Here is a 20,591-nt window from a genome sequence, read left to right on the forward strand (position 1 = left end):
CGGATTATCATACAATCGCTTCGAAAATGGTATTTCTCTTCCATTCATTGACAGACAGAGCTCCATATTCTTCACCATAAGGTTATGCTGCCCTTCACAGGAGTAGGACTAGGCAGACAATTCAAAAGCTTTAGAACAATTATCTGTTTGTCCAGGCCCTAAGCTCTATGGATGGGGTGACACATGTCAGAGCCATGGCCAGGGAGGAGCCAGGTTAAAGCTGCTTTTACTTTCTCTACACTTGAACGGTTTTCTCAAAGTGCGAAAATTTGTTTATATGAGCTATTGACTTGTTTTCTGGGCAGCGTCAAAGTGCAAACACCTAATTGTTGTATGTCCCCTAGTTCAGGGGTCTCGAAGGGCAAGATAAATGTTCTTCAGGCTTAAGGGGGCTAGAGTGTGTCCAGTAGGAGCAGAAATACCCTGAGGTGTGGCAGTAAACAATACTTACAAGTTTGGTTGTCAGTAAGGAGTAACAGAAGTACATTGTTTGGTCAGTAGGAGGAATAGTGTCAAATCTTTGCAATTGGTGGGAAGAATAATGCCAATTGCTAATTAGTTGGAGGAATAGTACTTTATCGTTGGTATCAGTGGGAGGAATGGTGCCTCAATGTTTGTGTCAATGGAAGGAATAGTGTCCATCTTTGGTGTCAGTGGGAGGAGTAGGGCCGGAAAAAGCTAATCAAAGGTCTGTATTAGGGCCACACTTTGAACATCATTGCTCTAGTTCATTGAGGATGCCCTATGAGATTGTTGGTCTCCTAAAAGTGTTTTGTAGCATTTACTTCAGATAGTATGCCAATTGTGCATACACAGATGTTTGTTTTCCTTTACATTCCAATCCCTAGAAAAGCCGCAGACTGGCAAGGGCTTAATTACCTTTAGATTTGTTTTAGGGTTAGGGAATAAAGGTAAGTCATGAGACATGTCAATTCAAACAGGGCACCAGTTTTGTACAGTGGCTGCATAATGATGAATGCTAACTTTTGAGATGTTCCAGATTGCACCAGATTGCACTGAATGTTTGTATTGTAACTTGAGTCTTTAAAACTATGTACAGCAAATAGCTAATGTCTCGTGAAACATTTTTTTTTTTAAATTGGCCTCAGCTCTAGTGGAAATTTTGTTGCAGCAGTGTCCGGACATGTCCCTCTGAGCCAGAGCTAGTGTGCTGCAGTTAGAAAAGTACACTAGCACACTCTTTGCTAAAGCAGATATGCAGCCCGCACTTGCGCCACCAAAGGAAGTGACAGAGAAGAGGAGGGGCCTGGAGCGCCGGCAGGGGACCCCAGAAGAGGTGGTTTGGGGCCGCTCTGTGCAATACTATTGCACAGAGCAATATAAGTATATACCTGTTTATTTTAATTACAGGGGTTGTGAATGTGTTTTTTTTTTTTTTTTTTTTTTTTTTGTTTCCAGATTTGTTGTGTCTTGAGAATTTGGCATGGCTGGCTTTCTTGGTCTACTTCCTACTACTTGGTGTGTTTGTTTTCTATCCTTTTTGATGTGATCCCATTTCTGGATCATGTATAGTGAAAAAAATATAAAATATATTCTAAACCTAAATGTGGAAGTACCTAGGACCTCGCTGATGTTGTGTAGGTCTAGAAATTTGAGCACAAAGATCTTGCCAAAAAAGATTTCATTGTGAAACTTGCAGTGCTTTTACATAAATACTCCTGGGTTCATTTGTATAAACCATGTCTATACAGGATTGTTTACTGTTCACCTGAAACACCTTAGACCCTGTTAAAAAAAAAAAAAAAAAAAAACTGTTATTAGGTTCTCTGACATTTGTATGAATTGTGCCCCATTGCTGAAAATGCCTCAGTTCTAGTGGGAAGTAAGATATTTAGATCAGTCTTCAATGTACCGGACAGACTGTGACCAGGATTTTAAAATATTTTGCCATGATTTATGATTTTTCTTTTTTCTTTGATTTTGATTTAGGCGGAGTGTGATTGAAGCAGTTTACAACAGGCTGAATCCATATAGAAATGATGACACTGTAAGTATTTCAGCATCTGTTTTCTAAAGCTACTGGTGGGAAAGCTTCAATTTTAAATTGGCTTCTCTTTAGTATTTCTAATTTATACATAGTAAAACATCAGACCTCAGTTGTAAATGTTGACCCAGGGGCATCTTAAATTCTTATTTAAAAAAAAAAAAACAGGACAGAAATATGGAAGCTTCAATTGGCAGTTTCCTCTTGGTACACGCAAGCTTCTGGGCTGTCCTCATCCGGACCTATTTGGTAAGTCCCTGACACAGAATAAGCATTTGCCTATCAAGTGTACCACCATACACATGCCTGTCACACAATGGAGGGGAAAAAAAGGGTTGACCACCTCATAGCGCATCCACCTTCAAAAACCAAAATGATGGCTTCCTTATTTTTATCCTGAGAGGTGTTTTTTTTTTTTTCCTCTTTAAATTCTTTATTGGTAGGTGTCAAAAAATGAAACAAGACAATATGAATGGGTACACTACAAATAGGCTATAAACAGTCAACAAAACAAAATTGGAAAACTATGCAACAAGAGTGTACAGATGTCTTCACTGCAATAATAATGACCTTTTTTTTTTTTTTTTTTTTTTTTTTTTAATTTCGTTTTCTGTATAAAATATTTAGTTGAATTCTGAAATGCCAGCTTCTTAGCTCAGGAAATTAACAGATGCTAGTATAGACCAAAAACAGCCTCCCCCAAAAAACCTTTTCTGAGTTGTTGGGTTAAAATTGTATAAAGTAAACTGTTCAGCTACAGTGTCTTGCATTCTTAATAGCCTTAAGTAAACTATACTAAATGCCAACTCCTTATGGCTCCCAACTGTGCATGAGTGAGCTGCACTGTACTTTGTGAATGGCCCCACAATCTTCTGGGACCCATAACATGTTCCTTGAGCAGACAAAGGTGTTCTTCATTTCCATTTGGATCACCTAGGATCAGTGATGGCGAACCTTGGCACCCCAGATGTTTTGGAACTTCATTTCCCATGATGCTCAACTACACTGCAGAGTGCATGAGCATCATGGGAAATGTAGTTCCAAAACATCTGGGGTGCCAAGGTTAGCCATCACTAACCTGGGTAATCCAAACAGAAGTGGGTGCCTTTTTAATACTGTTAAAACTTGTATAAAATAACCAAAATTATTTTTTTTCAGTTTTTTTTTTTCTATCTGCTTGCTTAAAATCAAACTTGATCATTGTATTTATTAAAACTGTGTATCCGATTAAAAGCCTTATATCTATAATGCAGAACTATAGTTAGTTTCATTCCCGGCATCTGTTAGATGCAGCTGAATGGATTTCTAATAACCTGGTCTCCTGATGTGCTTGAATCGCTCAGTCACATCCTCCATGATTCTTCTATGCTGTAGAGGTAATCATTGGGCAATCACAATCCAGGAAAAGGGGGCATGCCCTGCAGTTAGAAATTATGGTGCTTGGAGAGCTTCTCTGCAGATAGATGCAGTTTGGCCTTAAAAAAAAAAAAAAAAAATTTAGGAGGTAAATGTATCAACACAATGCATACTGATCTGGTGATCTAGGCTTCAATGATCTCTGGCCACAAAACAGTTAATTTTTTCATGGCCAGAAGTCATTGAAGCCTAGACACCTAGGACAGTTTTAGCAGCTTTTATATGTACTGTTTTCCTAAACACTGTTCTACTTTATTATAGGTTAACAAGTAAACCTTTTTTAAAGGACAAGTCCACCCTAAAACTAAAATTCCTGCATCTGTAGTTCTCCACGTTTTAACACTAACCTGTCTAGCCCTGTAAAAAATAAATCCGTATACTTACCTTTTTTGAAGCTGTTCCGACCCCGATCTCCAGAGACGGAAGCCCTGCAGAAAACTGCTGTGAAATTAATAGGAAATTACGTCACCCATAGACTTACTATGGAGTTTCTGTTGGCTGTGTCCTCTGCACCCGCCTCCACAGCGAAGCCGCGGCTGACAGCTCAGCATGGGGTCGGATTGCATATTTGTGTATCTCCCGCGCGGCGCACACCCAGCACCGAGAGCCCAGACCCTATACCGAGAGCCCAGACCCTGTTCTAACTATCGGGACTCGGATTGTCTAATTCTGGGTCACCTGATTGCCGTGATAGCTGCTGATTGGCTATCACAGTGATCACTTACCGTGAAGCCCGCCCCCGTCTTTTCTGTATCCTGTGAATGGATGAGACAGATGCCTTGTATCTTGCTCTGTCCTTTCCAGAGATAGAAAGAAAATATGTAAAAATAAATAAAATGCCTACTACAGGTACAAACCATTACTAACCTACACATATGTGGTATTGCTGCGATCGTCAGGATAGGAGAATTTTTTTAGTTTGAGTTCTTTGGTAGGTTATGGTAGTAGAAAGACGTATATACAGTTACATGTAAAAAAAATTTCTCTTTCGTTGCTGGACACAGCTCTCCAGGATTTTGAACCATTAGGTTATACTGCTCCCTACAGAAGTAGGACACTAGGCAGAAAAAAGAGCTCGATTACGCCTATGGGCAGTCCCTGGTGGTATACTCCCCTCTCTCTGCTATGGGTCTTCAGTTTTTATGTCTATTCAGGAGTAAGGACCTGGTTCCCTGCTGGGATCTCTGGTCCTGGCAATTTTTTCCTTTTTTTAAATGGCTTTTTTCTCTCGTGTTTTATCTACAATCAACTGTCAGACGGGCTGGATAATTTAAGACCATTGGTCACCTTAGTCTGGCCAGGGAGCACGCACAGACCACAGCTCCACGCTAGGTCGGCTGCGACATAGCCCCACTGGACAGGGGCTGGCCTGCAAGGTAAATGCCTCGCGAGTTTACATACGACCGGGTTTTAGCCTGATTCACAGCATTCCTCCTGGCTGATAGCCCCCCCATATTGATAGCCAGGAGCTTTTGTCTGGAGCGGTGCCCGCCTAGTTCCTGGTATGGTGAGTAGCTGTCTCCCCTCTTCCCCTGGAGGGTTTTAGGTTTGACGCTGGCTGCTCCCTTGGACAGTCGAACCCTTGGTTCCCCTCAGTCCCCCCTGAATATTGGTGGTCCCTGTGGGTAGCTTGGTGGTATGGTGCTGTATTGGTGGTGGGGGCAGGGGGGGTGCGCCGCTGGGGGGGGGACTCTACCTGCTGTGTGGGCCATGTGCTTGGTTCCCCCTTCAGGTTTGCAGCCTGGGCTCCAGGGAACCCTCGCGGTGGCAATTTTGTTGTAGCCTTGTTTTCAATGTCCGGTGGCCATGTTTGTGTAGTCTGGCAGACATTTTTCGTTGATCTGGCATACTACAGAGCAGCAGCCATTACAGTGGAGCCTTTGAGTGGCGACCTTGGCTGTGGGAGTTCCTCCTTTTCCCCTGGTGCTGACTCCTCTTGCTTCCCCTTGGATGTTGCATTTGGAGCTATCCCTGGTGGGGTGGGGAGTCTGGTGGGGTCCCACTCTCTCTCTGCTGCAGGATTGTGGGGTGCTCTGTTTACTGGCAACCTGGTGGTGCTACCAGTGTGGTGGGGGTGTCCCTTTGCAGTGCTAGACACCTTTTGTGGGGGTTCTCCTCTTTACCAAATGGAGTCTCTGGAGCACGTTTCCCCACCTGACCCCCTCTGAGGCTGCGGGTCCTTCGGGGTCCCAACCTTCCGTTGATGCACTGACAGCGGTCCTTTATGTGTCCCGGGTGGAGGTGGCTTTTGCTTGTTCTGGCCCTCTCCGCCTTACACATTCCAGGAGTGGAAAACTGTCAGGTGGACTATCTCTATATTAGGTACACTATATAGAGACCACTGGCGGTATTCCTGCAGTCCTTAGTGTCCCGGGTGGAAGTGGCATGTGGGCAAAGGCCCAGGAGGAATTGTCCTCCACCTTCCTCTGCTTAGTCTCTCATCTGAGTCTGATGCTGCCGTGGATGCGGCCCGTCAAAGAGGGCTTAATATCACACCCCCAGATCCATCCAATAGTGAGGATAATTCCTCCATGGTCGCAACAGCGAATTGCAAAGCGTTGGTAGATGCACTTATCACTGCAGTGCGTGAGACTTTAAAAATGGAGGATGTGGCTGATGTAGCCACGGGCATGGCTGTGTCGTGTTGTTTGGTACCATAAGTCACCTCGCATTTCAAAGGTGTTTCCTTTTTATGTGCCTTATTTTGCAGGGTTTTTTTTTTTTTTTGTAAGGTATGGGAACAGCCAAAATTACCCTTTGTGGTCCCCAAACGTTTTGCTGTACGTTGCCCCTTTTGAGGAGTCCCTTTAAAAAAGTGGAATAGTCCACCGGTGGTGGATTCTCCTCTTTCCGGGTTGAACAAAGCTACCATGATCCCCGTAGAGGAATCCCTGTCCTTTAAGGACCTGGCTGACAGAGCAGAGGCTGTGACACGCCTTTGCCTCAGCCCTGGTGTCTCAGACCCTAATTGAATGGGCCAAGCTTTTGTACCAGGGCATGGGGATTGAGCAGGTCCCCGCTGCTTGTGTTGATTTAGCGTACCAGTTGGTCCATGGGCTGCAGTTTATTTTTGATGCAGCTGTGGATACAGCTCTTGTGCTGTCCAAACTTTGATTCAGCAGTGGTGATTAGGCGCGTGTTGTGGCTTAAGAATGGGTCTGCAGAACAGGCTTCTTAGAAGGCTCTCGTTGATCTGCCCTATTAAGACGATCGCCTGTTTGGGACTACCCTGAATGACATCATTAAGGGTATCACAGTTGAGTAAGAGTACCTTCCTGCCATAGTCTAGGAAAGTGAAGGAGTCTTGTTGCAGACGGGGGTACCCAGAAAGGAGGACAAAGCTTGTCCGTTTCATAGGTTTTTTTAGGTCCTGATTCTCCTTGTGCGGATTTATTCCTGCAAAGGTTCAGGTGATGTCTGAACTACCTAAGGTCCCTCCCCTATCCCTGTCCAGGAGCCACAGGCCGTGATTCACTGGCTTCTGTCACTCGGATTGTTCTCTCTCCCATTTTGCATACAGGTTCTGAGTCTGGTGGTATCCACCTTCAAGACCGTTCTGTTTGAACAGACCTACATGCAGCTCCTTTTTTAGTAGATTCGGCTCCACAGGAGGACACAGAGGTTCGTGGTGAGATCACGGTTTCCTCTGGCAGACGCCACAGGCATCCAAGGGCCACAGTAAGGCCAGTATCTTATGCTCAGGCTGCTTCTGCAAGGAATCAAGGGCAAGGATCTTCCAATCAGTCTGGTAGCCATAAACATCCCTTGGGGGGCTTCCTCTCACAAGACCAGTTGTCCCAAGGGCTGATCTACCAGCCTGCGTTATAGTCGCTGGTTTTATTGGCTTAGCTATTGAAAGCCAGGTACTGAGGGTTAGAGGTCTGTCTGGATCAGTGATCCCTACTATGGTTAAGGCGAGGAAGTCGTCTTCAAGCAAGATATTCCATCGTACGTGGAAAGCGTACATTTCTTGGTGTGAGTTGATTGGTGCTCATCCTCTAACTTTTTCTGTGGCTCGGATCTTAACCTTCAACAGGGTGTTGATCAGAAGTTGGTCTTGAGTAACATCAAGGGCCAGATGTCTGCCCTGGCAATGTTCGTTCAGTGACCCATAGCAATGCAGTCTTTAGTACCTTCATTCAGGGGGTTTGTAGCTCCACCTGTTCGTTCTCTTTTGCAACCATGGGATTTAAATCTAGTACTTTCGGTTCTCCAGAAACCTCCATTTGAAAATATTTGGGAGATTCTCTTGTCCAAGTTATCCCAGATGGTGACATTCTTGGTGACTATTACCTTCGGCCCGCAAGGTATCAGAATTGGCGGCATTATCCTTTCGCAGTCCCTATTTAGTGGTCCATAGGGATAAAGTGGTTCTTCGTCCCTGTCCATTCCTGCCCAAAGTGGTCTGACTTCCATGGGTGTTTTTCCTGAAACTTTTTTTCTTTTTTTTTTTTTTTCAGACGGGCTCCTGTGACCTGATTAAGGCTGTGTCCTGGTTAACCACTTAACGACCGCCCAACGACGATTTAAGTTGGCCGTTTAAACCTAAATACCAGTGTTATGGCAGCAGATAGCTGCCATAACCCTGGTATGCCATAACCCTGGTATGCCATAGCCCTGGTATTTTTTTAAAGGGCGGTCGGCTGGCTTTCCGATAAGGGTGGACCCAGCGGCGGATTCGCCGCGCGATCACCCTTCCGGGGATGCGGAAGAGGTGCCCCCCCCCGCATCCCGGTACTTTCCCCGCTTACAAGACCTGCCGGCAGCGGGGAAAACGATCCGGTCCCGATCCTCACAGGATGCCGAGTGAGGGCAAGCTTGCCCTCACTCGACTTTATGGTCTTGGAGGACCGGAGCGACGGAAAACTACATTGCCTAGCAACTGGTTTAAAGGTCCCTTTTTTTTTTTTTTTTTTTTTTTTTTTTTTTTCTTTTAGTGTACTTGTGAAATCTGAGGACTTTTTGACCCCAGATCTCAAAAAAAGCGGTCCTGTCGTGCCTATTTCTATTGCAAGGAATGTTTACATTTCTTGTAATAGGAATAAAAATTATCAAATTTTTTTTTTTTTTTAAACGATGTAAAAAAAATAAATTAAAATGGAAAAAACATAACAAATTAAAGCGCCCTGTCCCCGTTGGCTCGCGTGCAGAAGCGAACGCATACGGAAACCCCGCCCACATATGTAAACTGTGTTCAAACCACACATGTGAGGTATCACCGCGATCATTAGAGCGAGAGCAATAATTTGAGCTCTAGACCTCCTCTGTAACTCTAAAATGGCAACCTGTAGAAATTTTAAATTGTCGCCTATGGGGATTTTGAAGTACCAAAGTTTGTCGCCTTTCCGTGAGCGTGCACAATTTTGAAGCATGACATGTTGGGTATCTATTTACTCGGCGTAACATTATCTTTCACGTTATGGAAAAAAATTGGGCTAACATTACTAGTTTTTTATTTTTTAATTTAAAGTGAATTTTTTCCAAAAAAATTGCGTTTGGAAGACCGCTGCGCAAATACGGTGTGATAAATATTGCAATAATCTCTATTTTTTATTCTCTAGGGTCTCTGCTAAAAAAAATATATATATATATATAAAATGTTTGGGGGTCCTAAGTAGTTTTCTAGTAAAAAAAAAAAAAAAAAAAAAAAAAAGATTTTAACTTGTAAACACCGAGTGTGAAAAACAGGCCCGGGGCTTAAGTGGTTAAGGACTTTGAAGTTTAGCCTTGGGTTATTTTCCCCACCCCTCATTTTCTTTTTGGCACTACTTTTGGATGTCCCAGCAGTTATGATTTATGAAGCGCTGTGTCCGTCGAACGAAAAAGACACAGCACCCACCCCTCTATGGAGTTCTGATACTTCTAATACTGCTTGCTACTAATCTGATTACCTAGAGCAGAGAGGGGGTTGTATACAAAGCTGAGGATGACCCATGGGCATAGCCAGGTGTTTTTTGTTCTGCCTAGTCCTACTCCTGGAGGAGGCAGTATAACCCAGAAGTTATTATTCATGGAGCGCTGTATCCATCGACCTCAGAGAAATGGAGTTTACAGTAAGTACGAAAATCCAATTTCATTGACAGACACAGCACCCACCCCTCTATGGAGTTGTAATTCTTCTGACAGGGCTTGTTACAAAACTGAAGACCTAGGTCCTGACTAGGCCAAAAAAAACCTGAAGACTTATAGCAAAGAAGCGGAGTATACCACCACGGACTGCCCATAGGCGTGGTCAAGCTTTTTTCTGCCTAGTGTCCTATTCTTGTAGGGGCAAGTATAACCCAATGGTTCAGAATCCTGGAGAGCTGTGTCCGTCAATGAATGCAAAGAAATGGATTTTATGGTAAGTCAAAAATCCAATTTTTACTATTTTTGGCCAGTTTTCCTTAGATAATGGAAAAAAAACCCAGGAGATATCCATGACCATTTACCACCACATGAGACTCCAAATTGTCCTGAAAAAAACAAGGTATAATCCACCTAGGTGCACAAAGTAGTTGTAGTGATGTGTATGGTTTTACTTACACATGTCAAAAGTTGCAAAATTTGGCTTAGGCATTCGGATTTGTTTTACCCTTGGGTGCAAAGGGGCTAAAATAGTCATATGAGTGGGAAGAGCTTAAAGCATAGGTTTAGAAATTACAGAATTATTGCAAAAGGACCAAAATTTTTAATTGGTATTGCTACAAAACTATGGCTTTTTTAAATCTATATATTGGGAAAAACACATTCTAAGTTATTGGCAACTCTCTAGTATAGAAAAGCTTGAAGCATTTGCAACAATAATTTGAATACTTACCGGTCTGGCAGACAACCAATGAACTATAAGCAGTCTTGCAGAGCCCTTGGTGTGGTGGGTAGTGTTTCTGCTGGGCCCTGTTTCCTTTTGCAATCACTTGTCACTGTTGTCTTTTATATATGCATTTAGTAGAGCATTTGAACACCTCTAGGGTCAAATTTATGTAAAAATAAAAGAAAACCTTTCTTTAGAGATGGATGATGCCATTGCTGACCTCCCACTGAAAATGTTGTTTGCCTGGCTTTGTCTGACCCTCTGGTTTTCACTACTTTGTCCAAGACCTGGAAGGCTTATCAGTAAAGTGGCAGCCTCCAATTGTCTCCCAGGAAAGGTTTCCTTAAACATTTAAATTGAGTGAAAACATTCTAATGAATATTTACTCTTGCTTCTCATCTTTAAAGGATTCTGCATCAACAGATGACATGTGGTAAATATATCCGTTTAGAAATGGAGTTTACATCCATCCTCAATGAACATACAGCCCAACCTCAGTGATCCTTCTTAGCATCCATCCTCAACCTTTTTCATTTAAAGAAGGGAATTTGATGTGGATGAGCTTGATGAAAACAATAAAACGCAGTACGAATGGCCCCTGACTATTGTACTGTTTTTTTTCCCTAATACTTTCTCTACACATTTTCTTTTTGTAAAACTGAATTTTATGTTAAAGTACTTTCAAACAATACATGTTGTAAATCAGACTCCAGCAAATTCTGTTGTATGATTTTTTTTTTTTTCTTTTTGTAAAGTGCAATTGTCCTTGTACAAATTGTCATATTTAATTATGGACTGCAAATTTCTCTAAAGGTTATAGGAAGTCTAGCTTGTTATGTGATGCAACCAATAATCTAACCCGATACATTCATGTGGTGGTTTTAGATTGGACATAAAGCAGCAACATAACCAGCTTGGGGTCCCTATTAAATTGTTTATAGAATTGTAACATTAGTGTACAGTGGTTTTTTTTTTTTTTTTTTTTCTCTCTCTTTTGGACAAAGAACGGCTTTCAGTTCTGTCAAAATTAATTTTGGATGGCAACAAGATAATAATGGAATTTTTAATATAACCTTTGACTGATAAACGCAGTCTTTAAGAACAAATCTACACCAAGATTTAAACACTCACATCCATTCACTATTAATCAGTTTGTGTTGTAATTTTTTGTTTCTTTTTTTGTTTTTGTTTATAACTACACTGGCTGGGTCTGTTGCTGCTACAGAGAGTTCTGAATTCCATTTTATCAATAAAGCTTGATTTGACAAACACTCATTAAGGAGCAATTTTTCTTGTCTGCCTTTTTGGTCTCTGCCACTTATCAAAATTTTTGGTTATCTCTATTTATTGAAGCCCCACAGTTGATGCACACATCCATGCACAAGGATCATGCATTTACACATTTTCCCTAAGTGTTTTTGCTCAAGAGGTTTTGTAGGATTGTTTTTCTTTAGGAAGTTTGAAGCAACTATGTCTTAAGCTTTTATATTCTGCTTGTAAAAAGAAAAATCCTGAAGGTCTAACACTTAATAAATGTTTATATTTTTTCCAGTTTACCAATTCAGAAATTAGGGCAAGATAGTGATTAAACTGTATTTGTGATTTGCAACTCTTAAGCATGTGTATGTTTAACTACTGGTTGTCAATAATGCAGTTTACAACTATGGTTGTCACCGTATCATTTACCAACCAATATGTTTCCATATAATCTCCAATTACTAAATTGTGTATCCTTTGTTCCTATATGTATAAAGTTGTGTTTATGTGAATATTCATTGAGTAGTATCCTTTCAGGTACGCTATAGTACAAGTACCAATATGTGATGTCCTTTAGAGTCACAAAATCAATGACCTTAAACTGAAATGTTTAAAGGATCAGTCTACATTTTGAGCGGTTAGTTTTGGTAGATGGTGAACTGTATCACTGGCTTCTTATAACGCTAGAAGGCACTGGTGGTGGTATGCACACACATCACATATCAGATCATTATACCTAAACTTTTTGGAACCCCAAACCTGAATGCGCACTTGGCCCTAAATGCCAGTACCATGCAGTACAGCGTTCATCCCTGTCCAGCTGCAGTCTGCCATAGACTTTGGCAGGCTGCCTGCAGCACCGTATCCCTTCAGGATGCACTGCAGGTAGACAACCTCAAATGGGCCTAACTTGGAGATTAATAATATCTTGCTTTCCCTGTTTTTCCTTTATTTCATACAGTGGCAGCAACATTGCTTCAAGGGTTTGTAAACACAATTTATTGTTCTGTATGTTTGGCATCATGCCACACTTTAAAATTATAACCATTTTTTCCTGGACAATTTTTTGCATATATTCCATAGATTGCATGTAGATCCTGCCCATATTAGATTTTCTGTTTTAGGCTGACAGCGCTAAGCCAATGCCTTGCCGTTGGCAGCCTTGTCAGACTTGTGTGCACTACTTCAGTTGGACTGCCTATCTGATTTGCAGGAGGAATGTGCAACCCAATGGCCAACTGAGGGAACATGCATTGCATGCTTAAAATGTTGCTAATTGGGAGGCAAGGCTTAAAGTTGTTTTTGTTATATAGTGAGGCATAAAGCCAAACATACTTGAAAATAAAATTTGTGTTTACCTACATTTCCATTTTATGCAGCACCAGGATAAAAGGGGTTCCATAGTTACTGGATGATCTGTATACCAGTATCCACCTATAGCTGAATCTGTTTTGAATGGGCTGACCCTTTAAAACTCGCCAATACTAGTTTTGAGCATTGGAATGCTAAATTTTCATATTGGTTGTGTAAATACATTCTGCTTTTTAGGATCCTGTTCAGCAATAAGCAATGACCACACACTGAGCAGGATTCAACAAGCTTCTTTCACTTTGGTGACCACTTGCATAGCACTAGCTCACAACTCTTGAATTTATTATCAACATTGCTAGGATGCCAGTACATAATTTACTGCAATATGTGATCTTTGCAATGTACTTTCAAGTGTTGTGAACCACTCTTCACTGTTTCATTCTGGAGGTGAAGCACTCGTGAAATATTAAATGCCACTTTTTTTGTTTGTCTTTGGTGACAGCTGGATTCAAGAGGGATTGGGGAAATCTTTAAATTGAGCGATTGATATGTTCACAGTTCTACAATTTGTGTTGTACTTCTTCTTTTCTGTATTAACCTTTTTAATCATTGAGGTGCTGGTATTGTAATTGTTTCCCATTTGTTTACTATCTAGTCATAAAGTACATAAAACCACATGCAGTGTAAAAAAAAAAAAAAAAAAAAACAATCTTGGTTTTAAAAGTTAATTTCTCTAAATCCCAATAAAGACTGCAAAATGTGTCATTGTTGTACAATGCAAGATCGTGTAACCCTGTTTTATAGTCAGTGAAGTTTGTGCACTTCATCTCAAAAACTGTCCTTTGAGTAATGCTTCTGCTGATAAATTAGTAAATTATTAGACTGAGACAGTGCCTTATTTTTGCCCTCAAGATAGTGAGACTGAATTCCAGTGTATGTCTATACTTGCGTTATTACATGAGTTATTATGTACATTTTATCTTCAAGTGTAGATATGTTTCACTATATTAGTTTTTTGAAAAACTCATTTGCCTTTTTAATCATGCAGCCAGCTCAAGAGTTAAGTACAATTGGTGTTATTTTGGATGAAAGCAGGTCTGTAATCAAAAGGTCCATACAGTGAACCTGTGTACATGATGAAATTAAAAACCTGACAAAAGTAGCATCTATAATCAAGGTTTTGCGCTGTAAATATACTCAAACATATATTTAAACCAAAATCCCGAATTGCTCATACTGATGAGAATAAAGTGCTAGAAGTGCAAAAAAGTCATTCATATATGCATCTAAAGCTGTAAACGTGCATTCATTAAGGATTCTACGCATAAGTAAAATTATTACATCAGACATTAAGAAACTATAATTCTGTGCACCGGCGGGCGTGCTGACATCACCGCTATGTCCTCCAACCCAGTTGGAGGTCATAGCGATGTCAGGGCGCCCATTGTAGCGCAGAAAAATTAATTTTGCTTGAGTAGAATACTGTTTTTAATACATTTCTTATGCTGGAAAATTGTGCAGTGACCAATTGTCCTTTTTTTTATACACATGCCTAGTTAATGATAACTAACCAGCCTCATTATTGGGTGATCTTTTTGATGACACATCTAACATACGGGTCCTGTGTTCCTACATACTCACAATGGAGGGTGTTGCCTACTAATAGGTGGCTAGACCTCGTTTGGAGTCTCCTCATTTGGTAAGCATCCATTCATTATATATGGGGGAGCATGGACAAGGGATCACTTGGAGCACTTTTGGACTGTAAGCATGTGTGGAGCACCTGTCGGCACCAGTATTTGGAGTTGGGATTCCTGTGTCTATCATTTACCAATTTTATGCCACATTTGAAGATTTGTCATTTTGAATGAACATATTTTGGGTTTTTTTAAGCTTTGCACAGAAATTGGTACTTTTTTTTTTATCAGATATTTTTTATTGAAAAATCGTAAAACAAGTACAATAAGCACAAAGAAAAGGAAGACAATTACAGTTGGGTTAACCCAGCATATACAACATACTTACCCGTATAATTTTCCATCCGGCTACATTATAGTAGTATATGTAATGCATATATTTAAATATATGCAGAGGGCAATATCGTTTGACATTCCTTAATACGTCTTTTCAATTATCATTAAACTGCATTGTCTAACTTTCCTTTACCTCTACCCCGGCTCAATGTTGCAAAATTATGTGAGGGTAGAAATCAGGGTAAAGTGGATTCTTGACACAAATGGTCAGATTCACCTTATTGTACTTGTGAACATGAACAAACTATTTTTGTATGAAAGAAAAATAAACCAAAAGAACAAAAAAAACATTTGGCCTCTGCATTTTAGAGCATTCCCTGGATTTTACACTCCCTGATCTTGTTGGGGGTGGAGTCAATAGCACCAGACTTATCTACCATGTAAATACTTCAATCTCAAGACTACGTCTATAGTCAAGTAGAAGAGGTTTTACCACCTAGAATTCTGTTTTAGACCAATTGTATCGGGGCTAGACCAGGAACGTCTAGCCAGGTGTCCCAAATACAATCAATATTTGTTGAGCTTCCCCTGTGTTTGTAAGTGACATTCTCCCTCCGTAGAACCTCATTTACCGCTTTTACCCATGTGTGTAGGAGGTATAGGAGAAAGCCATTTCCGTGCAATAAACTGTACCGTAAGGATAGCAACATATGTGATGGGTGAAAAAAACTTTTCATCCAACCAACCCAGGAGAATAATTTGCACTTTGATTGAAAATATCCAATCTGTATACCTTGGCACTTTTTTGAATAATATAATTTATGAATGCACGTTTACAGCTTTACATGTGTAGAAGGATGCATTTTCTGCTTTTTTTTCAGCACTTTGTACTTCTTAGTGGGAGCACTACATGATTTTGGTTTGACTGTTTGAGTATATTCACAGTGCAACACACTTTTTTTTTTTTTTTGATGTTTTAGTATTAGGATCTGCAATACAGTGATTAATTGCTGATTTTGGGTGTCAACACTTAACGCAGATTATTTTCTTTGTTTAGAAGTAGCAGCCAGCAGCATATACCTTTACTCCAGTTCCACTATCCAGAGCTGCCTAAAGCATTCCCAAATACTTTTAAAATCAAGTATAACAGTGCAGCGCTACTGACATTTAAACACAGAATACATTGCAAATAAAATGCGATGTGAAAAACATTTAAAGTCCAACAGTGCAATTCAAAAGAAAATTCAATCTTATGTGGCAACATAAATCCTAATACAATTGTACTGCCCAGACAATAAGTCAACCACAGGTGCTACAAAACTTCCATTCACACTATCTCTCAAGTGATTCATACCACTCCTCCACCGCACGTGTTGATGTGCTCTCACCTTTAATGGATGGCCTGTATATTAGAGTTCCTAAAAAGCTTTCTTCCCCTTCCTGGGGTCCAGGCTCTGCAGGCACCAATCTGGTCCCCTGGCACTCCAAAGAAAAGTATATCCTGCAAGTGCATACTAATAAAAACCAAGTTTAAAAAACCCCATTTACAATAAAATGCACACCTCTTCCCCAGTACACACAGGAAAACTGAATCAGTATTATACAATCGCCTCTAGCAGCATGAAAACCTGTAATTCTGACCGTCCTGGTTGATGCATAATGTCATTAGGCCCCTCAGTTTTATCACAGGTCCTGTGAGTTCCCTGATAAGTTACGTGGTCTGTCACAGCACATGTTGGGCAGGGCTTATTGACCTCATCGTGTATCAACCATGAAGTGGCTGGAATTACAGGTTTTCATGCTACTAGAGGTGTGTTGCACTGTTGGCATAATACCGATGTGGTTTTCCTGTGTGCTGAGGCACAGGTGCACATTTTAATGTGAATGGTTTTAAGCGATACACACTCTGGTATATTTTTGGTTGCTTGGCGTGACAGTGGAGCAGATTGGTGCCTACAGAGCCTAGACCCCAGGAATGGGGGGGGAAAAAAACTTTATATGATGGCTAATATACAGTTCATTTATTTAGGGTGACATCTACACTTGTAGTGGAGGAAGAGGAGTGGTGTGAATCACTGGAGATACTGCAGTTCTGTGACCCCTCCTGGGCTTGATTTGTTTGGAGAGCACAGTTGGATTATAATTTGTTGACACGGTATTACTCTTGTACTTTAATTCTTTTATATTTTTGCACAATGCATTTTATTTGATGTATTGCATTGTGTTTAAATAGCAGCATTGCACTGGCATACTTTGTTTTTAAATGTGTATTGCACATATTGGTGTTAATCGGATATTGGTGATTGTGTATTGGCGCAGGAATTTCCTACTAAAGTACAGACACACCACTCTTCGTAATACCCAGGCCTGTTGACATTGCTACTCAGGCACCACATTGCATTGTGGGATGAGGGTTGTCCTGATGTCTACCAGGTAGTGCAAAAACCGGTTAAGCTGCTGGAGATTCTGCACTCAATAAAGAACTCCAGCAAATGCGTTGCTAAGCAAACTTACCTGGGCCAGCGTGGCTTAAAACTATGCAGATGCCACCTTTCTGTGGACAATAGCGAATCGGCAGCTTACTGCTCTGACCAATGCTACAAACCGGAATCGGTGTCCTCTTCTGTCAGATACTCCTGCTTGCACAGTGTTCTAAATAGTCGTGTGCTCCGGAACCTCCCTGTGGTTGGGCAAGCATCCATCCACCTCAGCCACTCAGATGAAATCTTGTATTCTTTGGAATAAAAAAAAATCTACGGAGTGGTGGAGGTGCTAGAGTAAGCGGTGCACTTTATTTAGCACACAGAGCAAAGTTACAGGTGCACCTGCTGAAAAAATGTCACTTCCTGTCTAGCATTGGCATCAATCAGAAATTTCTGGTTTGTCAACAGCCACATAGTGGTGTCATTTGCATAAGTCATTTAAGCTGGATTGCCCAAAGTAGGTTTGAAAAAACTGCCTGCCATGCTGACCCTTTGGCCTAACAACGCATTGAGACTGAGACAGCCCCTTTATTTGTTATGACAGGTTTGCTTCAGTTTTTATGCTGAGGTATAAAATAAATGCAGAGAGATAAGAGGCTGGATCTTGGAATATAGGGAATTTTTCATCCCTCTGCCATTTAATCTTAGAACCATGGTCTCCAATTGTCTGTCTTGGCCTGAACATCCATCGTCTCGCTTTTATGGCATATACCACCATTGCCTATGTGTTTTAAATGTGAATAACAGCAGAGTGATGAGGGTTTTCCTAATTTATAAGATAGCGGTCTTTTTCCGATCTTATAAAGAACTGCTTTTCTACACACTTTTTTTTTTGTGTGACAGAACTGAATTTTAGCTGGGAATGAACTTCATGTATGGTGGCTTAAGTTTTTAAGACTGTCAGTCATCTTGGGAACGGTGCTTCCTAAAACTCTGGTTTGCACTGTCTTTATTTTCGGGCCCTGAAGTAACATGCCAGGACCTAGAGGGGAGTATACAGTGGGTACGGAAAGTATTCAGACCCCCTTAAATGTTTCACTCTTTGTTATATTGCAGCCATTTGCTAAAATCATTTAAGTTCATTCTTCTTCCTCATGAATGTACACATAGCACCCCATACTGACAGAAAAACACAGAATTGTTGACATTGTTGCAGATTTATTAAAAAAGAAAAACTGAAATATCACATGGTCCTAAGTATTCAGACCCTTTGCTGTGACACTCATATACTTAACTCAGGTGCTTTCCATTTCTTCTGATCATCCTTGAGATGGTTCTACACCTTCATTTGAGTCCAGCTGTGTTTGATTATACTGATTGGACTTGATTAGGAAAGCCACACACCTGTCTATATAAGACCTTCCAGATCACAATGCATGTCAGAGCAAATGAGAATCATGAGTGTAAAGGAACTGCCTGAAGAGCTCAGAGACAGAATTGTGGCAAGGCACAGATCTGGCCAAGGTTACAAAAAGATTTCTGCTACACTTAAGGTTCCTAAGAGCACAGTGGCCTCCATAATCCTCAAATGGAAGACGTTTGGGACGACCAGAACCCTTCCTAGAGCTGGCCGTCCGGCCAAACTGAGCTATCGGGGGAGAAGAGCCTTGGTGAGAGAGGTAAAGAAGAACCCAAAGATCACTGTGGCTGAGCTCCAGAGATGCAGTCAGGAGATGGGAGAAAGTTGTAGAAAGTCAACCATCACTGCAGCCCTCTACCAGTCGGGGCTTTATGGCAGAGTGGCCCGACGGAAGCCTCTCCTCAGTGTAAGACACATGAAAGCCCGCATGGAGTTTGCTAAAAAAAAAAACACCTGAAGGACTCCAAGATGGTGAGAAATAAGATTCTCTGGTCTGATGAGACCAAAATAGAACTTTTTGGCCTTAATTCTAAGCGGTATGTGTGGAGAAAACCAGGCACTGCTCATCACCTGTCCAATACAGTCCCAACAGTGAAGCATGGTGGTGGCAGCATCATGCTGTGGGGGTGTTTTTCAGCTGCAGGGACAGGACGACTGGTTGCAATCGAGGGAAAGATGAATGCGGCCAAGTACAGGGATATCCTGGACAAAAACCTTCTCCAGAGTGCTCTGGACCTCAGACTGGGCCGAAGGTTTACCTTCCAACAAGACAATGACCCTAAGCACACAGCTAAAATAACGAAGGAGTGGCTTCACAACAACTCAGTGACTGTTCTTGAATGGCCCAGCCAGAGCCCTGACTTAAACCCAATTGAGCATCTCTGGAGAGACCTAAAAATGGCTGTCCAACGTTTACCATCCAACCTGACAGAACTGGAGAGGATCTGCAAGGAGGAATGGCAGAGGATCCCCAAATCCAGGTGTGAAAGACTTGTTGCATTTTTCCCAAAGACTCCTGGCTGTATTAGATCAAAAGGGGGCTTCTACTAAATACTGAGCAAAGGGTCTGAATACTTAGGACCATTTGATATTTCAGTTTTTCTTTTTTAATAAATCTGCAACAATGTCAACAATTCTGTGTTTTTCTGTCAGTATTGGGTGCTATGTGTACATTCATGAGGAAGAAGAATGAACTTAAATGATTTTAGCAAATGGCTGCAATATAACAGAGTGAAAAATTTAAGGAAGTCTGAATACTTTCCGTACCCACTGTACATGACAAATGATCAGTTGCCTGTCAGCCGTGTGGAAAGTCTTCTAAACCTGACTACATGGGAGAACATGTTGCTTTACACTTCATCAATTCTTATTGTAGTCATCTCTCTAAGCAGAGGTGATTTCTGTTTTTACACTGTTGATGGTAAATCTTTGAATACTTTTTTTGCTATATACGTTCCTGGAAATTTACGAGCTACTGTGATATTCCTAGTGGTTCTAAAGGTAGAAGGTTTTTTTCTTAAAAAAAAAAAACATGCATTAAGGTAAAGAACCTTTTATGTGCAGCTTCTCTCCCCCCTCCCCCCAGCCCGACCACCCTTCTTCTTATCTGAGCTCAATGTCAATCCAGCCCTGTGCATAAGAACAGCATAGCTGCTCTGTCTCCTCTCATTGGCAGCGACAGGAGTGGTTGGCTCCTGCTGATGTCAATTACAGCCAGTGAGGAGGGAGCAGGGGTTGGGGCTGAACCACAATCTGTGTCAATGGACACACACTCACACACTGTGGCTTGGGAGTGAGCCTGCATGAGTGCCCCCATAGTAAGCCGCTTTCTATGCAGGCAATCAGCAGGGGAGGATCCAGTAGCGTTGGCTGGGGAACCGAGAAGAGGAAGATCGGGGCTCCTCTGTGTAAAACAATTGCACAGAGCAGGCAAGTCTAACATGTTGTTTTTTTTTTTTTTTTTTTACATTTACAATTTTAGGTCACTCAACTT

The 20,591-nt window shown here is 41.3% G+C and overlaps 1 protein-coding gene across 1 annotated transcript in view; it reads left to right on the top strand.

Annotated features, from left to right (window-relative positions):
* The window catches only part of PPM1A (protein phosphatase, Mg2+/Mn2+ dependent 1A), an 83,560-nt gene extending 72,240 nt beyond the window's left edge, over positions 1-11,320 (top strand). The window contains exons 5-6 of the mRNA XM_082275544.1: positions 1,951-2,008; positions 10,622-11,320. Coding sequence (XP_082131670.1) covers positions 1,951-2,008; positions 10,622-10,651 — 88 coding nt within the window. The 3' untranslated portion in view covers positions 10,652-11,320. The remainder of the gene's footprint in view (positions 1-1,950; positions 2,009-10,621) is intronic.
* The last annotated feature ends 9,271 nt before the right edge of the window (positions 11,321-20,591 follow it).

This window comes from Pelophylax lessonae (assembly GCF_965119305.1).
Source record: "Pelophylax lessonae genome assembly, chromosome: 13".
Lineage (NCBI taxonomy): Eukaryota > Metazoa > Chordata > Amphibia > Anura > Ranidae > Pelophylax > Pelophylax lessonae.